The following is a 27,808-nucleotide window of genomic DNA, read 5'->3' as shown; positions in this document are numbered from 1 at the left end:
GCAGGATATACCAGCGCGCTTATCAAGACGCACAGCGAGAAGAAACACACCTGGGGGTTTTGATTTTATCCGGTACACGCGCATACAAACCCAACATATACACACACAATACGGAGGTTTTGGGGGTTTCCTTTGATCGGACTACATCTGGCACACGAAGCTGTCCAGTATAGTAAATGCACACAGAAGCGATTCACTCTTGCAGTGGCCGCTTCGAAATCATCGCTTGCGTTGCATCTGCATCTAGTGGATGCCTGACTTTTACCACGGATTTAGTGGATTAGACATCCTTCTCGATCCTCCAAAAGACTAACAACCAACCTCAACCCTCAACTTTACGACGATTCACCAAAAGCATTCCAGGGCTAACTTGGAATACAGTATGCTAACCCTATTTTTTATTTTATTTTTTCTTTCCTTTTTAGCTCCCCTCAGATCCCTCCTACCTAGGCATTCTATCTTCGAGCAACGCTCACATCATGGCACGATTCATCTACCAAGCCGTCGCACGACAATCATTGAGAAGCATCTGACCAGGTAGGTTCAACCCTTGCCTTCGATGTAAGTATGTAGCATGGAACATGCCCAAGTTCTGCAGTAGGTTAGTCGGAGCCTTATCGGACCAGACCAACACACCGCACCCATTATCTGACCCAGCTATTGAGAAAGCCCAAATGAACCAATTCGTGACATACTACGTTCACCCATCCTTCGTCCTCTTTTATTTCTTCTTTTAACTCGGTCGAGGTGGCTTATTTATTCTTTCCGAGCTCTCAAGGGTAGCTATTTTTCTGCATCAACGCAATGAAATAGCTGTGAATTGCGGCACAGGACACACACACACATACACGGAATAAATCTTGGGACGCCCTGTTTCATTGTTTTCCGGATGAGGCGATGGTTGTCCATGTTGCTTTCCCATGAACCCGACCACAGTAGTGAAGACAATACATATGGACATATCCAATCAAGGTAGTTCTACAGAAACGGGGGTGCCGGCTCTCTTGACATTATTACTGTGTGTATTCTTCTCTTCAATAGAGTGAATCTCTTTCTCTTTCTTTCTCTCGCTCTCTCTCTCTCTCCTCTCTTTTTCTCCATTATCCGTGCGTGTCAACATCACTTCGTGCCTGAGGGGTCTGGGGGTATCCTTAAGAGGGCAAATAGGGCATCCATTCATTCCATCCCAGCTTTTTCTTCAACTCCTATGTCTTGAACAAGACAAAACAAACCCGTCCGAACGACAACCAATAAAGTGGTGGGGGCCCAAGAAAACCCAAATAGGTCAAAAAACTCTTAAAACCGCTCGACTCATCCGCCCACCCAAAAAACTCCCAAGTTAAATCCACTCTGCTCGCTGAATCAGAACAAACATGCTCCGTCCGACCCGAGAACCGCAGGCCGAGGCCGTAGTGCCTCGTCTCACCGTAAATGGCAGAGCTGGAGCCATAATCGCGCAAGAGCAGCATATTCCTACAATGCTTTGGCTCTTTCTTCGTGCGTTGTGGGGACAGGGGGCGGAGACATCGGGAGGGGTATGTTCTGCGGTTGAATAGACTTCTGTGTCGCCTCTTCCACCGCACTCGGCCCGCGCCTTTCCTCCTCCTCTCTCTTGATCTCCATGCTCTTGCCTCGGATGGGGAGAGGGCCGTGGCTGTATTCACCAGGAGGCGATTTGGTCCTCTTCTGATCGTGGTTATCCTTGACTTCGCGATACTTGGTCTTTATCCAACCCAGGGGGCCTCGTGCTTCATCGCGGGCTTCTCGGCTTCCAGCCTCACTTTCTGCCAACGTAGCAGCGATGTCGGATGATTCGCCAGTCCAGCTTTTCCTAGGACGATGACCGTGACCGCCACTTCCAACCGTGGACGTACTTGTTTCCGCGTGGTGGTTGATTCCCAGGTTCTGGGCCGCTGCCGTGCCAGCCATTTCCTCCTTCTTCCTAGAAAAGCGCCAGCGACGCTTTCTCTCTTGTTCGGCTTGTTCGGCCGTCGGCGCAGGCAGGCTCTCATACGCATGATCCCAGTCAGAGCCGCCTTCGTTGAAAGACGAGTGCAGCGAGCCCGGTGGCGAGCTTTTTGGTTTCAACGTCTTATTTGCTTCCGGGTGGACGGGAGCCGCATCCAGTAGACCGGTCGGGGGCACTTGAGAGGCTCTCGGCGTAGGCTCTGACGGGGTCTCGGTGGAAGTACCGTTCTCAGTAGGGCTGGGTTCGGTACGAGAAGCCTTTTCCATAGGGTTAGCCTGGTCCATGGGATTTGTTGACTCGTAGGCAGGCGATACGGCACCGGAATGAGGTAGCGACGCAGTAGAGCTTTGCGCACTAGGGTTAGCACTACCTGGCATTCGCTTTTTCCGGAGCTTGTTCGGCTGGCGCTTCTCCGAGTCCGGTCCGGGCGAGCGCTGAAACAGGCTCGGAAGGTTCTTCTCGCGGCTTGGCGTCTCCATTGGTGGTTCCAAAAGTCTATCCTGGCTTCGCCCAGGAGGATTGGCGACGGGCATTATAGTAGAAGTGCCAGTCGCCTGGGTCGGTTCTGATGTGTTAACCACCTCCTCCTTGACAGTCGGCGGGTGGCCGGCACTAAGACCAGCGGGACTAGGAGAGGCCGGGGCAACGGCAACCGAGGGTGACTCTTGACGCTGAAAACGGGCAGATGAAATGTGCGGCGACTTCTTGGAGGGCACGGTGTTGCTTCTTCCGAGACCACCACCAGGGGTCGTGGCCAAGCCGGGGCTTCCAGGCGTGGATGCGCCATTCGAATGGCGAGAATGCCTGGATGATGTCGAGCGGTTTCGTCGGATTTTGCCGTCTCGGCTGACACTATCAGCTGCAGCACTAGCATTAGAGGAAGATCTATAAACTCCAGAAGCAGATCTCTTGGGTGCAGGTGTCGAGGGAGACACAACAACAGGAGGAGCCGGCGTGTATTTCTCAATCACTTGCTTCGTTTTTTCGTCCGCGGCAGTCCCGGGCATGCCAATTAAGAAATGGTCCTGGTTCTCAATAAGAAAGATGATGACGCATTGGTTCAGGCGGTACTCTTCGGGGGCCATGGCATGGTTTGGGTGAGACAACATGCCGGGTTGGAAGATAGCTGCTAGATTCTGAGCAGTCATGCGGTTCTCGTCGGCCTTAGCGGCGAAAACGGCTAACAGATCGAGGATATATAAGAGCAACTGCCGGTTAAGCGGTGGCAGGTTCTTGATGAGATCCTGGTACTGCTTGATGGCTTGTGCCTCGTTGAAGTTGTCAACCAGTTGGCTGCCTTCGATGTCGCCAACGGCCTGTTTGGTATGTCCTCGCAAGGGATCGCGGAACTTCTCGTAGAGATCAAGCGGCACGACAGGCTCAGGCAGGTCGTTCAAGTAGCGGCGGAGAACATTGGCGGCATCGTGCACGGTATATCCGTCCCAGACGAGGCCTTTGCCATACCGGTCGGGTGAGTCGAAAGCCACTTTCAACTCCTTGATGCGTTTCTCCGACCCGCTGAGGCGAAATATACCCTCAATACCAGTGGCTGTTGCACAAGAATTGTGAGTCTGGGTTTGTTGTTTAGTATCCAAGGTGGTGGTTGCTTACCTTTCTCCTTCAGAAACACACCGCATTTGGCCACAACTATAGGCACGTAACCATAGATATAGCTCTGACCGTTGTCGTCGACAAGTGATATAGCAACATTGGCGTAGGTGATGCTTTGTCGCAGCGGTACGCCAAAGATGCCTTGCTGTCGGGCCTCTGCAGAGAAAAGATAGTCAGTACAGGAGCCCAGCGTCATCATGGCCAAAATACGTGAGCGGGATGTGCGCGATTAGGAGCCAATTTGATCGAGCCGCGATCATAAGGCCTGCTCAGTTGCAATGCGATTACCCCACCAAGGAAGCAAACAGGCATGGTTGAAGGTAAGAAACAACGTCGTAGATTCAAGCAAAATCAATCCAGCAAGAAGCGACTGATGTCTAGCGGCCCTGTACGAGTTGCGAGGAGAAGTGGTGGTCTTTGCCTTACCTTGACTTTCTTGATGCCTCGACTGAAGCTGGAACCTTTTCCACCATGACTTCAGGTCTCGCTTGCTGGGCGGCGACGCTGTGTTTGTAGAAGCGGCTGGCTGGGCCTGTTGCTGTTGCTGTTGGGGCAATGGTTTAGACGGGGTTGCGGCTGCAGACGTCATTTCGTCGATAATGACGCGCAAGTAAGCGCGACGCAGACGAGATGAGGAGCAGGCGTTGGGATGGCTGAGTTACAACAGACAAACAACGTGAGGTATTTGCGATTAGGATCTCGAGGCCCAAAGGCGGTCTGCCAGTGTATACAAAATGACTTAGTGGGGTGGTCGAGTTATCGCTGCCGCCGGTGGTCGAGGAAGTGAAGTTGGTAGCCGTATAGGGCGGGTGCTGGTGGGATTGCAATGCGACGAAGCGCAATGCGACCGGTATAGGTTGGCGAAGCGGTTGGCGAAGCGGCCGTCCTTGCTGTTGGCTTGCGACAAGTGCCGGTGCTCTTCATTCGGAAGGGACGAGGGGGAGTCGACAGCAGGTAGGTCCGGGATAGAGAACCCCTCGGCGGCGATCAGATGGGGTGGGATGGTTCTGTATGTCCAACAAGTACGTGCGTGAGTGAATGAGGTTCGTCAGGTGAAAGAAAAGGGTGAGACGGATAGTCAAAGATGGAACCAGTGTCGCTATTTTTGGATCGAATGGGTTGGAAAGGTGACGCGAGAACAACGAGGCCCGTCTGTCTATGCTGCTGTTGACCAGGCTGTGTGGTACATATGGTATGGGGAGGCAGGGTGTGGGAGTGAGTGAGGTGCGACGGGTTTGTGTTGACAGTGCAATGGGAAGGGTGATTGCTTCACGCCAGGCCAGAGACGGACAAGACAGGCAGCATGCTCTCTGGTCTGCGGGCTCTCTCTCTCTCTCTCTCTTTCTCTTTCTCTTTTCTCTTTCTTCCCACTGGCTGCAGTGGCAGTGGCAGTTCAGGTTCAGGCCGGGATGCAATGGACTGGGTAGCATGTACCTACATTGCTTGACGGCGGTAGCAGTTGGGATTGCGACTCGGGTTAGGCAGGGCTGGCCTTTTTGCCTTGCTTGAGAGAGTGCGAGCGAAGCAAGAGTCTGGATGGAGCCCAGGAAATAAAGAGGGCGGCGGGGGGTTGGATGCACAATGATTTGATTGATGGAGGTGAACAGTGAACAGTAGTAGTGCAGGACCAAGGCCAGAAGCCCAGGCGTCTCGATTCAGGCTAGCCACCTTCCAATTGCTACCTAATCTTCCCAATGTACGGGCGGCACCACCAGACCTAGACCTTTGAATTAGACTTGGTTCACTGGTTCACTGGTTCACTGACACACCCTCTACCGCACTGTATGATGCTTCCAGCTATGTAGGTCACTACCTAGGAACACTTCCATGGCATCCCGCTTTCTTTGCATTTTGTCCAAACACTATACAAACAAAGAAACACACGCACGCACACCATACGTACCTGGAATCCTACCTACTTTTTTGTGCCAAGCCCAATTTCATTTCGGTAAATCCTCCATATCTGCTGGTCATAATGCAGACCCAAGGCCCTGCCCATTCATTCCACTGTCGCATTCTTTATACCGGGTTCGCCATTGCAAGCGTCAGTATAAAAGGTGTGTTTACCCCTGCATTGTGCAAAGGGTAGGTAAGACAAACAATCTGTGGTGACACGGCTTTCCTGTCTGCTCGCCAGCAACAGCCGCTATCTCCATCTCTTTCGGTTCAAGGCTGTCTCATCACATCCTTCCCACCTCGCCAACTCGCGTGGATCTAACGACTCCAGGGGAGAAGGAGTGTGAGCGATAGAGAAGCCGCTCCCATTTCCACAACGCAAACGTAACTTGAAATGCCACATGCTTATTCCATTGCGGTTTTCCTTTTCGATTTGCTCATTCTTCGTTTTTCAAGTTGGGTCCAGTGAAGTACAGTGAAAGCGATACAAGGGCACTGTGCAGGAATGCATGTATGTGGTATTGGAGCCGGGATTCGACGGCTCTTCTGCTGACGGCTGCCGAAGACAGTGTTGATCAGGAACACAAATCTACACTACAAGTAGGGGAATCAATCGTCTGGGGAAAGTCAGAGATAACAGCGGGGGGCCGAGACCGAACCCAGAAACGCATGTGGCTTGACAGGGTTGAGAAACAAGAACTTGCCTGGGCGCCTGCCATCCAAGAGCCAACCCAAAACATCATTCAGGCCCAAGTCGCAGACGCAATATGTCATATGGCGAGATATGCTTGCATTTTTGGGTTTGGCACACACACACACACACACACACACACACACACACACGCACAGCAGCCTGCCAAAACCAGCCAATGTTGCCGTCAGAAACATTCCCATCTCATTGCGACCTCTCCAATGCTAACAAAGCAGTAATCCATTCTTTCACTGTGCCAGACAAGCAGAAGACATTGCCGACTTCCGTTGGAGAGGACTTGACGTTTCCGAACACATGCCAGCCCGTCCCGGGCGCATTGCGACTGCAACTCTACTAGTTTTTGCTATGTGGTCGACGGCATCTTCCAGCCGCTACTGACATCGAGTCACATTCGCCAACTGCCATAGACAGTGTGACCATGGATTCTTATTGGCACATCATTCGTTACCTGATGTTGTTTGTTAGTATGAAGACAGTACATAGTGGAGGCATCTCAACCCACATATGGAGAAACACAGGCGTCATTTTTTTCAGGGTCCCCAGCCTCGTCGCAAAGGGGACTTGGCAAGTTGGCTGGGCCCCCTCTTTGTTGACGGGGAGTTCGTGATACGCCGTGGATGACGTCTACCTACCATCAGCCATCTCTCAGCCCGCCCTCAGCTTACATGGGAGAAGGCATGGCATATGCAAGGAGAGCTGCCTGTGCACCTGTAATAGGAAGCTATGGCTAGCGAAACGGTCTCCAGCTTGCACAGCCTTAGTCAACAGGTAGAATCCCGCCAACAAACAAGAAGCATCGGGTGTTGCCGAGATATATACCGTTCATTTGTGTATAGAGGCCCCGAAGTCCCCCCTCTAGTGCCCCCTCCTTCCCTTCCGCTTGGTCCTGGATCGTGGGGCTGACCTAAAACCTCGCACCCCTCTCTCAAGACCACCTGCACATGCACCATGACAACAACTTGCTGCAGAAGAAGAATGAATTCGGTGCGACTCGCCGGCTGATCCGACCCGTGTCGGTCCCTTGTAGGACGACATCATCCTTTCCCCCCTCGTCAGTTCCTACCTAGGCGGCGTGATTAAGCTTGGAATCTACCCGTCTTGCCGCCACAAGTGAGATACAGTATGTAGATGGAGAGATCTCCCACCAGCCTCTGCCCAATGTCCAACGTGGATCCCAGGTCCTATTCTTAGCAGCCGTCTCAGCTTGCGGGACTTTGTGCGCATGTGCTGTGCCATAAACAGATGCAACCAAGTCCCAAGATATTTCGTTCATGGCATGTGAAGCTTCGCCACAGGAATGGATGCATCATCGTAAGACGTCGACGTTAGGCTTCCAAGTGCCATTTGAGGCCCCTCAATATGAATCAATCGCGCGCACACACACATGTGTGTGGGTGGGTGTTGCAGATACCAGCTCATGGGGAAACCATGGTCTCTGACATACGAGGTTCTTGTTTGTCTTTGGCAACCTCTTAAACCTACAGACCTGCCAGGGGGAAACTTGGAATGCGCCTTGCCCGGCCGGAAATACACCCCAAGCTGCATCTCTACATGTGACCTTGGTAGCTGACCCATTTGCTATTTGTTGCCGAGTGGGAATACACTGTAGGCCGTCATGGACTTGGTCCTGGTCAACTCGCCAAGTTGGCTGTGCAGACGAGAGAGCGTGATACTCTCGGAGTTTCCTCGATACGACGCGCGTGGCTTTGGACTTGGCTGGCTAAGCTATAGGCAGCAATCATATACCCTGGCCAGGAGAGGCGGCACAACGAGGCGCAGCTCTGATGCCTTTATCCGTTGTTCGTGTTCCTATTCCCTATCGGAAAGCAATGCTTCTGATATGGCTATAGGCACAGCGCTTACCACCATCTATCTGCATGCTATTTCATCGCCCAGTTTGTTGGCAACCATTCCTCCTGGTGACCCAAAATAAACCTGGTTATCCAGACTAGCAAAACGATGTCTCCGATCTTGCTCTACACCATCTACAGATAAGTGATATCCGAGTCGAAGCCAAGTTTTGCTGAAGAGTCAAATACACACGCTGGTGGGTGGGTAGATATCGAACGTATTACGATGAAATGAGCCATTTGGGGAGAGAGGGGGAGGGAGGGGGGTCACTATCATCAACGACCATGGGAAATATCACACGATGACATACAGCAGTGGTTATAGATACGTTGATGTCCTTATTTATTCGCTGATTTGACCATGCTCACTTCGAGCAGATAGCAATCTCTTGTCTCTCATCTACGGGTCGTATGATAATCACTAAATGCCGTGACCCCTGACCAATCCTCCCAACCAACCCAAAACAATGAATGTATACACAAAGGTCGCCTTCCATACCGGGTGTATAGTTGCGAGGCCATCCCGTAGGCGTAGACCAAGGAGAGGCTGAGTGAATAGTCGAACTGGCCTAGTGATGGCTTCCCACCGCTTCACGACTGCATCCGGTGATGTTGCTCTACACGACGCGGTGTTTCCGAAGCGACCTGAAGTCCAGAACAAAATAACAGTTTGCCCACCAGTCATGCTTGCCCACCCCTTGAACTACACGAAGTAAATGGACGAAATGAAATCAAAAAGTGAGTCATGCCGCGAGCCGCCTAGCGCAGTGATATGCCATCGAGGCCTGTATGCTGAACCCAGTACACCGATGTACAAATAGACTCTCCTGATCCAACTGCGTTGTGTGGCATGGCCCATGAAAGACGCCAGACCATGACTCGAGTTGCAGTCGACCTTATACGAAACGCCTCGACTATGGGAAGGAGGAAATACAAAAGTTGAATCGAGAATGAAGGCAACCAAACGCCACTGTATGAGTCCCTTAGAAAAAACAAGACCGAATGGATAGTTCTCTGCGAGCGTCCAGTGAAAGGACCTGCGCCGTTTGTGAATATGACTGCCGCGGGGCGTCGAATAAAATATTGTTGCAGTCTTTACGCATATCGTCGTGAGTCGTTAAGGGATGTATTATCAATATGTCGGAACGCTTCGCGGCATGATTTCGCCGCTGCGCTTCCTCCCAAGGCCCTGCTGTTCGGCCTTGGAAGCATTTGCAATAATTTGCAGTTTCTTTTGGAGAGAAGATAGTCTGGCAGAGATCATACGTATCACTGAAAAAGTCAGTATCCCATGCTACACCCGCATCGGATGTGAGGACTTACTCTTTTGAACGGCTTCTTGATCGTCCATATCGATCTCGGACGTGCCCTCACGAGTAGCGGCATCAGCGTTGGAGTTTGTTGAACCAACGGCAAGCTTTCGCGGAGGCAGCCCTTCGTCATTGTCGAGGACTGCTTCAAGCATACGGATTGCTGTCAGATACGAAATCTCACAGCCCTGTAGGTCCTCATTAGAGATCTCGTTGATGGCGGCTGTGCGACTCATTTCCAGTGCCCTGTCATACATCAACTTTTCAGCACTCAGGCCAGCAGTCAACATGACACCCTCTGCCCCAGACGTGCCCAAGGATGCTGATCCGAGATGATGGTTGTGGGGATGGCTGGGATGATCTTCGGGCAATTTGCGCTGAGCCTGTATCAACTTCTCCCTCACTAGGTCGGCCTTCTCTAATGTCTCGTTGAAACGCTTGCGTACCCATTGCACGGCCGAGTTTATCCTCACAGCGCTGGTTTGGACACTCGACGATTCGCGGGTCAGGTATGCTGGACTGCTGCCATCGCCCTTGCCTTTCCGCGTCCACCAAACCCCGGCGATATCCATACACCTTGCAAGTAGTGTCAGCGCCTTAACGTAGAGCACAAGTGCTTCCTCTGACAGAGCAACCTCGGCTTCGACAGTCAGTCCGTCATCGTCTTCGGTAGCTACATCATCTGGTGGATTGCCGCCTAGTGTACGATTTGATGATGGTGTGAGAGGCATGAGCTGCTTTAACTTGACCTCGGCAAACCCCCAAACACAGTCGCTCCTCGTCGCATAATCTTCAATCCCTTGGGCTATACGAACATCTTCATCCAAAACACCGCTTTGGCGTCCATCAGTCAGAAGTCCAGTGGGCGCGGCTGGTGTCGGATATGTAGGAAAGGGGTTGTATAAGGGGGGCGATGTTCCTTTCCCTAGTAGATGAGCAGGGTACTTGAAACCAAACAACCGTAGACTGGCATCTTGAATGGCTTTCGAGATAACCGACGTGGTGGAACTGGGACTTCCAGACAGATTCTTGTCATATGAACCCCGACGATAATGATCCGGTCTTTGGCTACCCTGGGCAATCTGGAGAGCCTTTGAGCGTTCTGCTGGGATTGCACCTGTTGTAGAAGTAGGAACGCCTTGTTGTGTTGCTCGTCGCACAATTTGGCCGGCCTTCGGGGACGAGGTTCCAGCCTGCGCACCCTGGGCAGCTAGTTGGTCGGCCAATGCATTTACCTCAACATATCTCTTCTCAACGACGACATAGTCGCGTTCGAATGCAATTTCTTGCGCAACTCTCTCACGTTCGTCAGCAGCGGCACTTTTTCCTTTTGCTTTGTAGGGATATTCCCTCAAAGCTGACGGAGGTGAAGGCTCTTCATCTCGCTGATATCGATTGAGGGACGCATTTGATAAGCCGCGCCGGCGTCGATCCTCTAATAGCGCTGGCCGGCTAGGCGCTGACGTGGAAGGAATGGCCTGCGGCCTTCTGATACCAAGGCCAGGCGCTATATCGTCTCGTGGTAACGACGATACCCGAGAAACGCCACGAGAGGGCTCGTCATTGCTTGGGAACTCGCTGGGGCTCGTCAGAGGCGAAGATCGGAGCGGTTTCTCGCGGGGTGACGAAGGGATGCCCTCTTCCCGCCCTGCATCGGCTTCACTGACACGATGTCTACGTAGGAATGATGCCCGACTAGGGCTTGGTAACGGTTCGTCGGTCTTAGACGTGGGCCGGGCATCTCTTGGAGACGGCTTTTGGACATTTGGTATATCGTCCTCCACCAACCCAGGTATAGAACCAGTCACAACAGAGTGGTTGAAGAGGTTCTCGAAGCTTAGCCGCTCGACTGGGTTGCGCTTCAAGAGAGCCCGTATTAAGGACTTTAAATCAGAGCTCACCTGACAGTCCTTTGGAAACCTAATCTGGTCTTCGGCGTTCTCAATCTTTCTTAACAGTTCAACATGGTTACTGGCCCTGAACGGGGGTTTGCCGGATACCATCTCATACAGAACGGTCCCAACAGACCACAAATCGGCCTTGGCATCGTAGCGCTCGTAACGTAGAATCTCTGGTGCCATGTAAAGAGGCGAGCCACACAGCGTCTCTGCTAAAGAGGTGGATGGTAAGACACGAGCAAACCCGAAATCAGCCAGCTTGAGCATGGGCAAAGACTCTAAGCCCGCAGCCGGTATTAGAGAGTCATGACTGGCGCTCAGAATCTTGGGGGCTTCCTTGTTTGTTGATCTATACTGCACCGACGGAAGGAGCAGCAGGTTCTGGGGTTTGACGTCGCGATGCACGAAGTTTCCTTGGCGGAGGAATTGTAGGGCGCTAGCAAGTTGCTTCAAGAAGTGTCGATTGACGACCTCGTGGAGCCCAGCATTTGGAACACTGGGATACTTGCGAGCCATCTCGTAAGTAACAGGATGCGTTGCGAGCTTCCCCCGCTTCTTAATGAACAACGACAAATCGCCCAGTTCGCAGTATTCCATAATGAGGTTGATGTGGGTCGACGATTCGATGCAGTCATGGAGGGCAACGATATGGGGGTGACGGAGCTTCTTGAGGATCTGGATCTCGCTATACAGATTGTCCTTGAGCTTCTTGTTTAATCGTCCAAGTTCGACCGATTTGATAGCAACGAGGGCGCCTGATGTCTATCGTGATAGTAACAGTTAGCGTAGGCCTCTTCTCAGGGTGGGCGAACGCCATGACTCATAAGCCAGTGCCAGAGGTAGAATAACAAAACAAAACAGCCCTCCAGAGGAAGCAGATCCTCGCACTTATGTCACAACTGCAGAGATTTATACAATAGGGTGCAAATGCGACGATACAAGGTATGAACAGGAACCGACTCGAGAGAAGGACCAACCTGATGCGTTCCAGAATAGACCTGTGCAAAGCTGCCTTTGCCGATCTCTGCACCGATGAGAAACTGGCCGATGGAGTGATCGCTCGTCTTCGACCGCCGTGAGGCGGACGAGCCTGCAGATTTGCGGTCCGCCATAGCTCCCTGTGATTGTATTGACCGGGACAGGAAGTGTGGTTGACGAAGCCCGTAGGCTTATAAGAGATCCGGGAAAGATGCGGCGGCTCGGGGTATCGTCATGTGCACAGTCAGGTTGTGTTTGGTTAGGGACGATGGATGAAAGTTGGGATGGGAGAGGCCCCGACGAATGCGCAAGGCGGGCGGTATATGATGATATCGAGGAATCCAAGGGGAGGAAGATAAAAAGAAGTAGAAGAGTCAGTGAGACAGATGCGCGCACCGCCTCGAGGAGCTAAGGCCTCGTGGATGATGGTACAGAGCACCGGTACGGGTCCTGTACGAGGGTCGTTGTTGAAGCTGGGCGTGGGCGCCAGATGATGTAGGTACCTGGGGTGAAGTACCGTAGCAGGCGACCCAGGTTTGGCTTCCGATAGGCCGGGGATGCCTGGGCGAGGGACTGAAAGGCGGGGATCGGCTGATGTGTCACTGGCGCGATCTCTGGCAATCAAGCAATCAACTTGGGGGGGTCCTCGAAGATTGAAGAGGCGCAATCCAGATCGGCGAGGAAAACTGCAAGCAAAGCAAGCAGTTGGGTCGCTGGGGTTTGAAGGGTATGTATAGTATATGGTGGCTAATCTAGGGAAGTAAGGGAAAGAAGAAGAAGAAGAAGAAAAAGAAGAAGAGCAGGCGAGTGAAGGGGTCACGGGGAGGTGACCCTTGAGGAAAGGATGGGTGTAAGTGATGCGCCTTTGATTGAGAGCGAGTGAGTGTGAGTGAGTGTGAGTGAGTGTGAGTGGGTAAGCTGCTAAGGCAGTTGGTAGAGTCGGGTGTTGGGAGACTGTGATGTGCACCAGCAGGCCAGTACTGTCTGGACTGACCGAGCAGCTTTGCGTTGCGCCGTTATCCAATAGCGGTCCTAAACTGAAAGGGGAACAGCTGCAATCGTGTGCTTGCAGCTACTACAAGTGTGTGGTCGACGGGCTGGGGCTAGTGCAGGTGCGAATATGCATGTTCTTGGTCTCAGGCTGCCGAGCATGATAATGTTGTGAGTGTCAGGGTCGCTCGCAGCTATCACTATCATGGATGCCATGTAGTTTTGGTTAGATAATTCTGACTCTACATGAGAGAGGCAACAATAACCTATACCATTCCCGGATTCTGCGCAAGGAGGTGGGTAGGGGTTCGGGAAGTGGCTACCTTCTACTCCATGCCATGTGCAAATCCAACCTTGGAATTGCGCAACGCCTGTGGTAAGTGGTAAGTAGTATGTATGTATGCCTATCCTCCAATGCCGATACCCATCCGATTATCGATTGGATAATGCGACGAATGACTCGACATGACACAACAAGTATGGCGAGGAAACTCTGATCACGTAAACGGCTCCGGTAACTACTGGATGCATCTGGGAAATCTAGCTGGCCCCGGACCAACAACGGTATGCAGAGGTGTGTATATTTGTTCATCTATCTATAAATGGATGTAGCTATGTAGTGTGGTCCAGAGCTAGCCAGCCACCAGGGAGATTGTCGAGCAATTCCCCCAAGGCAGTAGGCAGTACTCGTCTTCGGACTTTAGGAGTAAAGAGGAAGATGGAAGATGGAAGCCTTTGTTGGGAACCATCTACGAATGACAACATGTGTTGGAAATCGATAGCCTAGTGGATGAAAGACATGCCATGGCACTGGCATGTATGTACGTACGGTTGACTGGGGTCCTTGGTTTGGGGTTTATGCCGATCATATCTTAGTGTAGAAGGGAAGAAGAAGGGGTCTTTGTGTGGTCTAGTCCGGACTTGTCTATCTAGGTATCAGGGTACTCTCTCTCTCTCTCTCTCTCTCTCTCTCTCTCTCTCGTTCCTCCAACAAAAAAACATGGAATGGTTCAAGTTGGGTTTGATAAGTAAACAGCTAGCTTGGGGGCAATTCGACCAGTGCTGCATAGGCGTCAAGTCACGGCATAAATATCCAGGGCCCCATTGGACTCATGGGCTGACAGAGGGAGAAGGGCCCATGCGCCGTGAATGGCTCCAGGTGATGTATGCCTCGTGACGCATCCCACATCCATTCGATAAGGGACAGGGAGACTTGGTGTTTGGGGAAACGGCTGATGCGATGATGCCGCCAGTCAGCCCCAACGCTCAGCAGTCAGGCAGGGGGCAGTCAGTCAGTCTTCACTCCGATAACGTCCACGTCCACGTCTCCCGCTAAAGAAATGTGGGCTGGTAAGATGTATTAGGTATGCAGCAGCTGGCTTGCCGGTGGGCATTGATGAGGTACATGGCTATATTGTACTGCCTGGCAACCTTGGTGCTTGGCTCCTGGTGCCTAGGCTTCTAGGTTAGAACATTTGGACTACAGATTGATCTGCTTATCGGCCCCTACCACCTACTGCCCTGCCCTCTACATATAGTCTCCGTTGCCAACTCCACCCTGTGGGAGTTTCGGTATGTACATACAGCCAGTTGGTTACACGTGTACCCTGTGCATTCTGAACATTTGATCCCAATCGGGATTGTGTGTTCATTCACCTTTTGTTCTCCGCCGTGTTCTGGACCACGCTACATATTTCGATGGCGGGCCTTTGTTTGAGAACCTGCCCGGTTCGTCCCATACGGAAGCAGGCATCCATTTGGTCAACGTTTCTATTCTACACTCCCAATGCTTTGAAGTAGCCGGGCAGTCGTTGGTGATTGTAACCTTTGTTCAACGCATGCAATAGTAGAGGAAACGGGTTCGATAAGCGATTCGGATCACCTGCATACATGTCTGGTATGTGTCTCGGCGAAACTCGCGTGCTCAGTACACAGGCAAGTCAGGTAAGTTAGATAGTAGTGGGCAGAACTATAAATCCAGAAGCCGTCATGAGATACGATATAGTTCGTTCACTAGGTGCCTACCTGATTGGGCACAGTGAGCAAGGTATGGCGTAGGAGGGTGGAATATACAATCTAAGAAAACGGGCCGGTATCGCCCAAGGCCGTTGTTACTATAACAAAGGTGAAATGGTTGCTTTCCTATCTGGTCTGCTGTTTGCATACCATCTTGGCTGGCGTAATCGTTTGTCGCCCATGTTCCAAATGGAGGATGCAGCTTTGCTTGGCACCCATGCCTACATCCAGAAAGTCCTACGAGGCAGATACATTCAACCCAAGGTTTGGAAGCGAGGTCTGAGGTTTGAGGTCTGCCTAGCATTCTAGTGAGGAGTACCATGAGCATCATTCTGCAATCACCATGCCGCTCATCGACCCAAACGAGATAGGCACGGGTGGCACCAAGTCAGTTGGTGCACCGTCGTATCAATCAGTCCATCAATCCATACCCCAGCCTTGGCCTTATCTCACCCCCTTTTCCCCACGATCGGTCTTCATTGCCCTCCCTGCTTGCCTGCCCATGAGAGGCCCAAGACATTGATTCCTGTCGGCTAGTCATTTTGCCATTGTGTGTTTCAATGCTATTGGAAAACATGTATATCACTACAGGCGGGCGGGCATGTATTGCCAACACACAACTACACACCCAACTACCACCTGGCCTGCATTGGATACTTATTATATATGGAGAGCTATGGGGGAGGTATGTGGTGTCGTCGTCCATAGCATGCAGGGTCATGCCGGATCCTGAACAACCGCCTACCTAGCCACCCACACCGCATTCGCCCATTCTTAAGGTTCTCCTGCCTACCCAATTGAGTATTCCATGGGGTTGGCCCGAACCTCACACAGAAGGAATGAAGGATAGGGTAGCGACTCCTCGCGAAGCCCGGCTACATGCGATCCGTTTCGCAGTTACTGCGTCATCAGGCAACGACAGCCTCGTTGGCTTCCGAGCCTCTGCAATGCTGAGGTAGGTACGAAAGTCAAAAAGTGCCATCGACGATGTTTTTGTGTTTGTATCCCATTTCAGACATATGTGCCATGACGAAACAATGCCAATGTCCGTTTCCGGGTAGAAGGGTCTGGCTTCCATAAAGAGGCTGAATATAGGGTTATACATGTGTATCTTCGCGGCACGAGGAGAACATTCGGTCTCATTCAGGGCCAAATCGAGTTTGGCTCATGCGATCCATCTCCTCTGCTCGCTGCACAGACGCTGCACACCTCCGTGAATACGACGTGAGGTACATACATACTTGTTTAGTCGTGCCCCATAAACGGATAGTACGAAGCATTGAATGGCTGTAGGTCTTTGACAAAACTTGGGCGTAGCAGTTGGTCCATTAAACCCCGGTGCAGCGTCTGCAGATCTCCACGTCTTAATGTTTCATATGCGAGGCCGTCGTCGGGCGACACAAGGTGCATGAAAGCAATGCAGCCACCCTACTTGCAGAGACCCACGGCAAGCCAGGGCGTACAGCTTGCACCGCAGATGGCCACGCAATTGAGGTACTGGCCCAGTCAGGTGCATTCACGAATCAATCAATCAGCCAAGGGTGCCATCATAGCAAAGCAAATCTGGGGTATAGATAGTCTTGGTGTATCCATCTATGATAGGCCAATTGTGCTGAAATGTCCAACACCCTCCCGTATGATGAGGTGCGCCGCTTTCCCAGATTCTATCAGATTTATTATGTGACAGCAATATAACCTGATAGGGTACAGTGCCAGGCAGAGAAGGCGTGTGGTGGAGGCAAGCCTGGAAAGTACTGGCTGTCGACTCATCCGACCAGGCATCAGTTTCTCCAGAGGGCAACGTCTACCTAGTTATTGGCCATTTTCTCGGTATATATACGTGACGACTGTAAGGACGCGGGACATGTCCGCCAGCCACATTGGCTTACCACGTAACACGCATAAAATGTGAATAGGTTCCAGGCCATTATTGGCTTGTAAAGGATGGTCGGGTAAGCGAAGAGGTATCAGTTCTCCAATCCCACGTGAACCTCCTCGTGTTTAGTCATTTTGGGGAGCTCCTGCAGAGCCTCGCCGATTATGCCTATCGCTTTTTGCAGTTGCGTCTCCGAGATGACCAATGGTGGTGCAAATCGGATGATGTTGCCTATAAGCGTCCGGTTATTAGTACCGCTAGAAGTGGTAGAATGGACACATGATTTTTCGGCATTGCCTGATTTGCGCCGCCTAGAGGCAACAGCATGCGGAAAATGGAGGCAGTTGGGTTAAGATGCAAAGATTGATCTCAAATAGTAAACAGGATAACTCACCGTGCGTAGGTTTAGCAAGGAGTCCCTTGTCCTTGAGAAGAAGACACAGATCCCATGCCGAGTGACCGTTGGTCTTCGACTCATCAATTACCACCGCATTCAGCAAGCCCTTACCACGGATTAACTTCACAACCGGTGACTTGAAAGCGGCGATGCTTTCACGGAAGACATTGCCGAGCTTCTCGGCCTTTTCTGTGAGTTGTTCCTCTTCCATAATCTCCAAAGCGCGGATGGAGACTGCGCAGCCGAGGGGGTTACCGCCGTACGTCGAACCGTGTGTTCCTGCCTCGACCACCAGCATGATTTCTTTGCTGCTAAGAACACAGCTTACGGGGTACATGCCGCCCGAGATGGCCTTGCCTAGAGTCACCATGTCGGGCTTGATCCCTGCCCATTCAGAGCACAGCATCCGCCCTGTTCGACCGATACCGGTCTGGATCTCATCGCAAATCAGCAGAACATTGTGCTTCTTGCAGAGCTCCTGGGCTTTGCTCAGATAGTCGGCGTCAGGCACGACAACTCCAGCTTCACCCTGTATGGGCTCGACAATGAATGCGGCCGTTTCTTTCCCATGCGCTTCGAGTGCTTCCTCAAGGTCCTGGACATTGTTGTAACGGATGGCTTTGCCCGTTGAAGGACAGATCGCGCCGACATTCGGTATGTAGGGTCCATAATTGTCCTTCGATTCGGGATCGGTGGATAACGTAACGGCTGTCATCTGCACAGAGATCAGAGATCATATCAAGGACACATATATCTTGCGCCGCTTACTGTACGGCCGTGGAAGTTTTCCTCGACACCGAAGACCAGCGCCTTGTCTTGTGGGACCCCCTTGACCTTGTACGCCCATTTGCGGGCAATCTTGATGGCGGTTTCGACAGCCTCGGCACCCGTGTTCATGGGAAGAACCATGTCGTAGCCAAACATCTGCTGGACCTTTTCGGCCCATTTGGGGAACACATCGTTATGGAAGGCGCGCGAGCTCAAGGTGAGCCGGCCTGCCTGCTCGGTAAGGGCCTTCACCAGCTCGGGGTGGCAATGGCCCTGGTTCACGGCACTGTAGGCGGAGAGGAAATCAATGTAGTGGTTGCCTTCTGGGTCCCAAACGTCGACGCCGGAAGCTTTGGCGAATACCACAGGTAGAGGGTGGTAGTTATGGGCAGCGAGCTTGTGTTCGGCGTCGATCGCACTCTTGGTGGAGGAGGAGTGGTATCTGGACGAGCCCGCAGATCCATTGGTTCCGTTGCCGTTCGCATGAGGAGCCATGATTGCTGCTGGCTTGAAGGAGCGGTATGGTCAGATTAAACAAGGAGTCAGTTGGTCCGTGAAGGAGTCGTTCGCTTAATTCACAACAATGTGGTCGAGTGTAAGAAGCAGTCAATTTATGTCAGCGCAGGAGAAGTGTCGGTCAGTACGAGACGAGACCTCGGTTTCGGTGGGGAGGGCAAGGGAGGAAGATGTGGTCAGATGATGGCGGAAGAATTGGGAGAAACTTGGAGCAAGACAAACGTTGGGCACGGCTTTATGTAATAATAACGACAGGCAATGAGGCCGGCCGAGGATGTGGAATCGCAATGCTGCTGCCACTAAACCCCTAAGTGCAAGTGGAAGCGGCCGCAGGCAAAGAATGACAGGTAAGAGGTTGAGGTTGGCTGGATACCTAATAGTATGTCACATGGCCTCTGCCATTACCACATAGATATTTCGCGTACCGAAACATGATGCTGCAAGAAGCCGACGCAAAGCGGCCAAACACACAGGCGATAATTACGGATTCCAACGAGGGTATAAAATGCCGTGGAACCACTGCGAGCATGTACACCAGGCACTTCTGTCGTTTTTTGAGGTCGATTCAGGTAGTGTAAGTTTGAGGCGAGAAGGGACCCCTCCAAAAAAGACATCATATCTAGCCCCTCCACCCCTCCCTTCAGAGTTCAGCTCGGGGCTACTCCGTACTCAGCAGGCGAAGACATACATGGAGGAGAAGTAGTTGGGCCAACCAGGGCTCGGGCATTCTTAAGCGAACCTCGAGCTCTGTCAAGGCTGCCACTGAATTCATTACATAACGGGAGGAGGCTCCTTAGCTAGAGTGTCGCATGTGGAACAAGACTAATGACAGTTGCCGAGCGCCGAGTCAAGCCCTGGTGAGGATAGTTGCTCAGTCCTCCCTGGCAACTCGCGACAACTCGAGAGCACTTCTGAACTCCCGGGATGGCAGTCAAACGTACATACATACACGAATAGATGCACGCGCCTCTAATCACCCAGATCTGAACGGTTCCGTCATCCCTGTTAGGTTGTAACGGATGGCGATAACTCGAATCAGGTTCCGCCCGAACTGGGTTAGTACTTCTAGTCAAGGTGGGTCAATATCATCGGTATCAAAACGTCCAAGCCCGTCAATTGCCAAGCTTGCGTCCTCGTCGTTATGTCGATGTTGACTCTGCTGTCGACAACATTACTCACTCCATTGAAACAACCACACCAATGGCAGCCACGGAGGATCCTACCGCCGTCGTAGCTGGCGCGACTCAAGCCTCGCCGTCCAAGGATGTTGCATCCCCCGGCGCAGCCTGCCCTCCGGTAGCCAACAGGAGAACGCAACAAGTTCGGGATGCACTTTCAATGTTGTTTGGCTTTCGGCTCCTCAACGCGATTTGCCTGCGCACCTTCTTCCAGCCCGACGAATACTTTCAAGCACTAGAGCCAGCATGGAAAATAGCTTTTGGGGCAGACAGCGGGCCGTGGATGACATGGGTGGGTTTGTGGTGGTGCTGCTGTCCAGAGAGAGAGAGAAAGAGAGAAAGGATCGTCAGCTAACACCAGGCTCAGGAATGGCAACATAACTTGCGCTCATCTCTCCACCCGGGGCTGTTCTCTCTTGGGTACACTCTTACTGCCAGCTACATGTCTTCAATGCGCTTGTCTCCTCACTACACAGCTATTGCCTTGGTTGCAATCCCCAAGGTCTTGCAAGCCGGGATCGCAGCACTGACCGACTGGTATGCCTGGAGACTTGCTGAGAAGCTGTATGGAAGCAACAGCGCAGCTGCGTGGTCGGTTGTGAGTGGGGCGCTGCGGTGGTGTCTGAGATCTATCTGCTAATGAATGCTACAGCTTTTGATGAGCATCGCCAACCCGTGGGTTTGGTATGTTTCAACGAGAACGTTCTCTAATACCATGGAGGCTGCCTTAACGATTGCCGCACTTTACTACTTCCCCTGGGACCTTCTTGGCGTGGAGAAGAAGGCGAAGGAGAAGAGTAAGCCTGTGGTGTTTGGAACCCCAGGGGCTGTTAATAGGTAAGTCATAGCTTATGATGCTGTGGTTCGAGCCGATACTAAGCCATGAATCTGTTGACAGTCTTCGGTTATCAATTGGTCTTGCTGCCATAGCAGTTATCCTTCGACCTACAAACATACTCATTTGGGGTGCAATCGGGATTGTGATCTTGACTGGATTCACATCAGAGGGAGAATCACCGTTGGACACGTGGACTTATGTCATCATTATCAGAGAAGTATTGCTCTGCGGGTACGGATATAGAATGAACCGGTATCGAAGTTGTGCATGCTGACCGTCTTGCTAGGTCTTTGGTTCTGGGACTTTCCTTGGCTGCCGACTACCAATTGTATGGGGAATGGACGTTCCCACCCTTCAACTTCCTTTACTTCAATATCGGCCAAGCACTTGCTGTCTTCTACGGACAGAACGATGGCCATTATTACCTTTCTCAAGGCATACCGCTGTCGTTTACAACGATTGCCCCGTTTGCTGCGATGGGCATGTTCAATGCGGCTGCAGAGAACTTCTCGGGCTCCTTGATGATGCAGAACACCCGGAAAGCATTGGGCTTCACGTCCACGGCCATGATCTCGGCGCTTTCCTTGACATCCCACAAGGAAGTACGGTTCATCTACCCCCTCGTGCCTGTACTCCATGTCCTCGCTGCTCCCTACATCACGTCATTCTTCACCACCATCACAGCGGGAGGAATACCCACTTCCTCCGGCCCCATCGGCATCAAGAGGAAGCCACTACTTTTGGCTGGCCTGTTCATCAACCTCATCATTGGATCCTATCTGTCCTATTTCCATGCTGCTGCCCCAATCCAGGTGATGGACTACCTGCGAGGAGAGTTTGAGCGGCTGCATCCGGACAATGCAACCCTGGCCGAGCCCTACGGAAGATATAATGCCACATCCGAGCCCCTCGAGTTATTTGCTTTATTTCTCACGCCCTGCCATAGCACTCCGTGGCGCTCACACCTCGTGTATCCGGCTCTCCGGGCACGTGGGTTGACCTGTGAGCCGCCGCTACACACTGAGCCCGGGTCAGCAGAGAGAGCATCTTATATAGATGAAGGGTGGCGTTTTGAGAGGAATAGGATGGGCTTCTTGAGCACAGAACTATGGCCTTCGGAGGGAGGTGGAGAAATCCCCAGGTACATTATCGGATTCGAGGGTATTGAGGATACTCTGATGGAGTACTTTGGGTCTGATGGCCTGGGGGCCAATAAGGGGGTGACGCTCACAAAGACGTGGGCGCAGTGGAACGGACTCTTTTCCGACGACGATAGGAAAGCAGGAGAACTCCGGGTCTGGGAGACCAACACCTACAGCGCTGCTGCCAACCAGGCCGCTCAGGACAGAAGGCTGTGATGTTCTGGTTATCACGGCGAATACTATGTATAGCATCGTGTAATCAAAGCAAAAGTTGACACATGGCATTGCGATGTGCATTGGCTTGGACATGTAGACAGCAGGCAGTAGGCAGTAGACAGCAGGCAGTAGGCAGTAGACAGCAGGCAGTAGGCAGTAGACAGCAGGCAGTAGGCAGTAGACAGCAGGCAGTAGGCGAGTAGTAAGCTTATCGATAGGGCGATAGGGCCAAGTACTTATTATTAGCACCTGCCCATGGCCCATGGAGCCGTGAGGCACACTAGTGCTTAGAGCCAGCTTGCCGTTTTTGAATGGACACGATTCAACATTTGATTTGGACTTTTCGCAGACAGAGGTGCCACCCTGTTTCGTGGATACGTATCTCGTTTGACTGGCTGTAGAAACCATTTGCGACAGCCTTTTATCTGGCCACAACCTCGCACGCAATAGTCCAGCAGGACTGGGCCTTTTGTTACGACTTCGCACAGCAACACCACCATCTTTTGCCCTGCACTGCACTGCAAAGTTGCTAAAAGCTGCCCATCATGTCTTCTGACTACAGCTACGACGACGGACAGTTCTATCCTTTCTTCATCTTTACTCTGTCCACCGTCATCACATTGCCGCTCACCTACAGCTTGGTGCGGCCCTCGACAGATGCCGATGCCCTCGCCCCGCGCATCAAGACCGACTACAAGCCCGACCACCATGACATTATACAGGCACAGCGCGCTGCCCTGAAGCGCAAGCAGCGTAAGGTCAAGCGCTTCATCGCCGCCCTCATTGGCTGGGCAATCATGGGCTTCATGCTCTACCTCATCATCACTACCCAGCGCACCACCACCGAGACCTGGAACCCCTACGACATTCTGGGAATCTCCGACAGCTTGAGCGAGAAGCAGATCAAGTCTTTCTACAAGAAGCTGTCTCTCAAGTTCCACCCCGACAAGATTAGACCCGACCCGGCCAAGAACGAGACTATCGAGTCACTGTCGAACCAATGGGTCGAGTATACCAAGGCTTATCAGGCCCTTACCGACGAGGAGGTGCGGAACAACTGGTTGATGTACGGGAACCCCGACGGCAAGCAAGGCTTCAGCATCAACATTGCTCTCCCCAGCTTCATTGTTGCTGAAGGCAATGGCAAGTATGTTGTGCTTGTTTACGCCCTTCTCCTCGGCGTTCTGTTGCCCTACCTCGTTGGCTCCTGGTGGTATGGAACCCAACGCATGTCCAAGGAGGGCATCTTGATCGAGAGTGCCAACAGCCTGTTCCGCGAGTACGACGACGAGATTGACGAGGGCGGCATCGTCGCTGCATTAAGTGCGGGCAAGGAATATGACGCGCAATTCAAGGGTAACAAGGCCGAGTCCGGTCTCGCCAAGATTGAATCCAAAGTAGCCAGCGAGGGCCTCACTGGCGGCCTTTCTGGCAAGGAAAAGGAGAAGCTGGACGATATCGACAGTGGCCTTCGAAGGAAGGTCCTGGGTCTTCTTTGGGCTTATCTTGGTCGTGTGGACCTCGAAGACAAGACCTTGAATGCCGCAAAGTTCTCCGTCACCCCGATCGCACAGGCTCTGAACAATTCATTCAACGCCATCGCCCTCGCATATGGCAACACTGCCCCCATTCTCGCTTCCTACTTCACGGGCCAAAGACTGATTCAAGCCATCCCTCCGCAAGCCTCGCCTCTCTACCAGTTACCCCACGTAACCCCCGCTGTTGTCAAGGCTATCGAGGGAGAGTCCAAGGTACCCACTACCCTGCAGCAGTTCATGAGCCTGCCCGACGCCGAGCGACGTAGCCTGGCCGTTGGCAAGGGCCTCCTCACTGAGGACCAGTACCAAGACGTCGTTGCTGTCTCGCGGCAACTGCCTTATCTGCGCGTCGAGAAGGCCTTCTTCAAGGTTACGGGTGAACGAGTTATTATTCCATCATCCTTGGTGAGTTTGGTGGTCAAGGGACGATTTGTCCCCCTGGAAGCCAAAATGTCCCCGTGGTCAAGGAAGCAGATCTCGAGGATCCAGATCCTGTCGAAGGTGAACTTGTCAAGGCTACCGACGATTCCGATCGCATACTGCCCCCGCTCACATTTGCCCCGTACTACGCTCGAAGCCATTCGCCACGCTGGCATGTATTTCTTACCGACAGCAAGCAAGGCAAGATGGCTGTCCCCCCTTTCACATTCGCTACCTTTGACAAGCCCATCTTCAAGGCCGATGGTACCCCGACATTCGAGATGCAGACTCTGAAGGCTCAATTTGCTGCGCCCCCCGGTCCTGGCCACTACACGTTCGTCATGCACGTAATCTGCGATTCCTACGTTGGTTTTGATGCTAAGATGGAGGTCACCCTTGTGGTCGAGGATGCCAGCAGAGCTGACGTTATGACGGCCGAGGATGAGATCAGTGAGCCGGATGAAGGTAAGAAATCTGTCCACCACTATCATGGCGAATCCGAGGCTGACAAAGTAAAACTAGATTCGCTCGCAGGCCAAATGAACGTACTTAAGGGTGGCAGTGTGTCCAAAACACCCAAGCCGAAGAAGCAAGCAGACGATTCTTCGGAGGAGGAAGAGAGCGGAACCGAGGAGGAAGAGGAGGACACGAGTGACACTAACACGGACACCGAGGACGAGGGCTCATGAGGGCTCTGTACACTATTATTCTAGGCTGCATATAAGAACGGCGTCGGTGGCGTTTCTAAGCTGGAGGTATCCCCAGTTCTCTTCCCGGCCTCTTGTCGTAGTGCCTCCCTAGGTGGGATATTTGGCACTATGAAGAGGGGGTGGTTAAGATTAAAATCAAGTCTTACATTTATTTTTTCCCGCTCACCAGCTCTGTACTTTAGACATGTTCATGATATTAGTTTGGGACGTTCCTGATGTACCAGAAATGGCAAAAGTTTATGTAGGAAGAGTGGCAAGATGCCCACTGTCTCTGTGCTACTTCACAAAGAAAGACATCTGTTTGCATACATATACAAATATGTGTGGAAAGCCGTGCTAAACCCCTATTTGTAAAGCCTACCCTGGACCCTGACCTGCCCCTGCTTAACTAATGCTATTGAACCTATCCATCACCATTCCATCACCCCCGATCTTCATTCTGCGGGCCTCTTGTCGCTTTGAAGAAAAAGAAAAAGAAAACAGTGAGTCGCCTTTTCTCTTTTAATCCTACATAATTCACTTGCTGCTCGTTAGTCAACACACCCTAACCCCACAAACCTCAAACCCTCTACCTTCGACGTAAGCGCGACGCCCAAAGTAGACGACCAACGCCTCCCTCACAAATTCGATGTCGCTCGCGCTCCATATGTCTAGACCCAAGGCGCGGAGTGCCTCGATATTGATTCTTACACCGCGGCCGTCGCTTTCCCCTTCCGCGTCATTTATACCACCGCCGCCGCCGACAGACGGAAGGAGCACACCCCCTCTGCGCTACCATCGTCGTCGATGTCGTCGTCCATCATGTTGCTCTCGGTGACGGAGTAGTCGTCGCCGCCGTCCTCCTCGACGAGGTCGACCAGTTTGGTGAGGATGATGGACGTCAGCCGGTGGAAGTAGGAGATGATGGCCAGCTCGACCCGCGCCTCCTGGGGTGGCAGTGGGGCGGAGGTGGCCGTGGTCGAGAGGCGCCGTTGCAGCTGCTGCGAGCTGCCAAACGGCGTCATAGTCGACGTTGGGTCGGCGGAGCGCGGCACGTTCATACTCATGGACATGGACGGCGAGAACATGTCGGCCAGCAGGCCCGCGTCGTGGGCCTGTTCCTCGGCCTCGTTAGACCGCGCCTGCTCGCCCGCCGAGGCCCACCACATGAAGCCGTTGTAGGCCAGCGCCGTCCAGGTCAGGGGGCTCGACTATCTTGTCCATCTCGTCCAAGAGGGGGTCATCGCTGGGCCTCAGCGGTGTCGTGGGGGCTCGCGAGACCGTCGGTGATGCCCCCGGGGTGTCGGCATCCACGCCGTCACCGTCGTTGCTGCTGCGCGCCTCAAGTCGCGACAGGGCGTTCTTGAGGGAGCGGAAGCGGCGGAGGTCGCGTTGCGTGGCGCTGACCACGTTGCCGCGGGGGCACTCGACCGTGGGCCACACGTGTTCCTGGGCTTGCGCCGTGTGGGGCTGGGGCATGGTGATGAGCATGTCCCACAGAGTATCCTTCATAGCCAAGATGCTGTCCGTGGTACAGGCAATCCAGCCCGATTCCGTGTCCGGGGAGGAAAGCAGTTCCTCTTGGGTCTTGGGCTTGGGCTTGGCCGTGTCAATCAGGAAGGGTATGTCGTGGACGCCGACAGTAAATAAGGGCCTGAGCCGGTGGGGAGGGCTATCAGGCGGGAGGAGGTCGTAAGTCGAAAGGGGGATATTAGACAAGATAGATATATCATACACTGTACCCCATGTTAGAAACTTGTTTAACTATGTATCGCAATGGAATTATAGCTTACCGAAATTGTTGGTTTCTTGTACAGGCGCATGGCAAGAAATCAGAATGCGCTTCCGCAGTAACGCCGCGCGATGTATGGGGAAAATAAGCGGCCCAAATGTGTCCAGCAGCTTCTTCAAGCTCCAAGCTGGGTGGAAGTTGGACAGCTTGTGCTCCGGCTGCAGCAGCGCGGCTCCGTCTGAGGCAGAACGGCTCCTAAGCTGCGCTCGTTTCGGTGTCCGAGGCTGCTGCTGCTGTGCCTGGGCGGTCGCGCCGCCGGCCGGATCATCGGGCGCATTGCCAACGGAATTGTTCTTTTGCTCTTCGGATTCGCGGGCTTGATGCTTTTCCCAATATTGCTCGAGTACTTCGGTCCGCTTCGCATCGTCGGCCAGTTGGACGGCCATGTCTTTCAGCCCCTCGGCGTGCTTCCAGGCGCGGCCCAGGCGGCCGTAGCTCAGCGGGACCAGGACGCCGACGGCCAGCATGCGGGCGTTCCGGGCCTCGGTGTCCTCGCAGGGCGCGTTGATGAAGGCGCTGAGCCCCGCGTAGTCGTCGTGGACGAAGTAGATCAGGTCGTCGGTGACGGTGTGCAGGCCCGAGGGCAGCGACTTGTACTCGACGACGCCCTCGAGCTCGACGGTTCCCGGGCGCGAGGCCTTCCAGGAGATGGTGTAGCCGGCTTTCACATCGAAGTCGATCAGGAACAGGGCCGAGATGGAGGGCAGGTCGGCCCAGGCGGCGGCGGCGGCGGGTCCAGGCGGCGACGGTGGAGGGAGTCGGACGTGCAGCTCCGGCTGGCCCCGTCGGGTCGCGGCCATGGTGTCGGTCGGTGGCTTCGTTTGGATTTGGATCTGCGATAGGAGGACGGGCAGGATTCAGCGGGAGTGGCGCATCGTTCACCGAGCCGCGGACAAGGCGATGTTCAATCACGACTATGCGCTTGCGGTACGTATTGTTGCTCTGGGCGGGGTCTAGAAGTAGCGAAACCAAGGAAATCCGTCGACAGCTTCATTAGCAAGCAAGGTGTATGTTTGTCTTGGGCAATTCCGGACGTGTATCTTATGTTGATGGGGGTCGCAGGTGGAGCAAGCGGCGCCGAGGGGGGTTTTGGGGGTGTTGAGCTAGTTAGTTAGCTGCCTAACCTGCTATAATGTGCTAGTAGTAGTAGACAGACCCCAGACACGGCAGAATAAATAATACGCTGCACTCCGGCGCCAGCCACGGTG

General features: G+C 53.0%; 6 protein-coding genes across 6 annotated transcripts; 2 read left to right on the top strand and 4 right to left on the bottom strand.

Moving 5' to 3' along the window:
- Positions 1-1,473: 1,473 nt before the first annotated feature.
- On the bottom strand, positions 1,474-4,169 carry PG998_001973 (uncharacterized protein; the record flags this gene model as incomplete). The annotated part of the gene is made up of 3 exons (XM_066868791.1): positions 1,474-3,518; positions 3,581-3,736; positions 4,007-4,169. 3 exons carry the CDS (start codon positions 4,167-4,169, stop codon positions 1,474-1,476), a joined length of 2,364 nt encoding a protein of 787 aa, XP_066737206.1.
- A 5,001-nt stretch (positions 4,170-9,170) lies between these two features.
- PG998_001972 (uncharacterized protein) lies at positions 9,171-12,358 on the bottom strand (the record flags this gene model as incomplete). The annotated part of the gene is made up of 3 exons (XM_066868790.1): positions 9,171-9,310; positions 9,362-12,008; positions 12,224-12,358. 3 exons carry the CDS (start codon positions 12,356-12,358, stop codon positions 9,171-9,173), a joined length of 2,922 nt encoding a protein of 973 aa, XP_066737205.1.
- A 4,839-nt stretch (positions 12,359-17,197) lies between these two features.
- PG998_001971 (ornithine aminotransferase) lies at positions 17,198-18,766 on the bottom strand (the record flags this gene model as incomplete). The annotated part of the gene is made up of 3 exons (XM_066868789.1): positions 17,198-17,337; positions 17,501-18,218; positions 18,272-18,766. 3 exons carry the CDS (start codon positions 18,764-18,766, stop codon positions 17,198-17,200), a joined length of 1,353 nt encoding a protein of 450 aa, XP_066737204.1.
- A 1,221-nt stretch (positions 18,767-19,987) lies between these two features.
- PG998_001970 (GPI mannosyltransferase 3) lies at positions 19,988-22,161 on the top strand (the record flags this gene model as incomplete). The annotated part of the gene is made up of 5 exons (XM_066868788.1): positions 19,988-20,257; positions 20,333-20,563; positions 20,618-20,802; positions 20,864-21,034; positions 21,090-22,161. 5 exons carry the CDS (start codon positions 19,988-19,990, stop codon positions 22,159-22,161), a joined length of 1,929 nt encoding a protein of 642 aa, XP_066737203.1.
- Positions 22,162-22,706: 545 nt separating this feature from the next.
- On the top strand, positions 22,707-24,808 carry PG998_001969 (DnaJ domain-containing protein; the record flags this gene model as incomplete). Its single annotated transcript, XM_066868787.1, has 2 exons — positions 22,707-24,104; positions 24,167-24,808. 2 exons carry the CDS (start codon positions 22,707-22,709, stop codon positions 24,806-24,808), a joined length of 2,040 nt encoding a protein of 679 aa, XP_066737202.1.
- A 743-nt stretch (positions 24,809-25,551) lies between these two features.
- Positions 25,552-27,400, bottom strand: PG998_001968 (uncharacterized protein; the record flags this gene model as incomplete). Its single annotated transcript, XM_066868786.1, has 3 exons — positions 25,552-25,923; positions 25,973-26,544; positions 26,602-27,400. 3 exons carry the CDS (start codon positions 27,398-27,400, stop codon positions 25,552-25,554), a joined length of 1,743 nt encoding a protein of 580 aa, XP_066737201.1.
- Positions 27,401-27,808: the final 408 nt, after the last annotated feature.

The sequence above is a fragment of the Apiospora kogelbergensis genome (assembly GCF_038363985.1).
Source record: "Apiospora kogelbergensis strain CBS 113332 chromosome Unknown utg000001l_segment0_segment0, whole genome shotgun sequence".
NCBI classification, from domain to species: Eukaryota; Fungi; Ascomycota; class Sordariomycetes; order Amphisphaeriales; family Apiosporaceae; genus Apiospora; species Apiospora kogelbergensis.
This window is presented reverse-complemented; position numbering and strand designations above follow the sequence as displayed.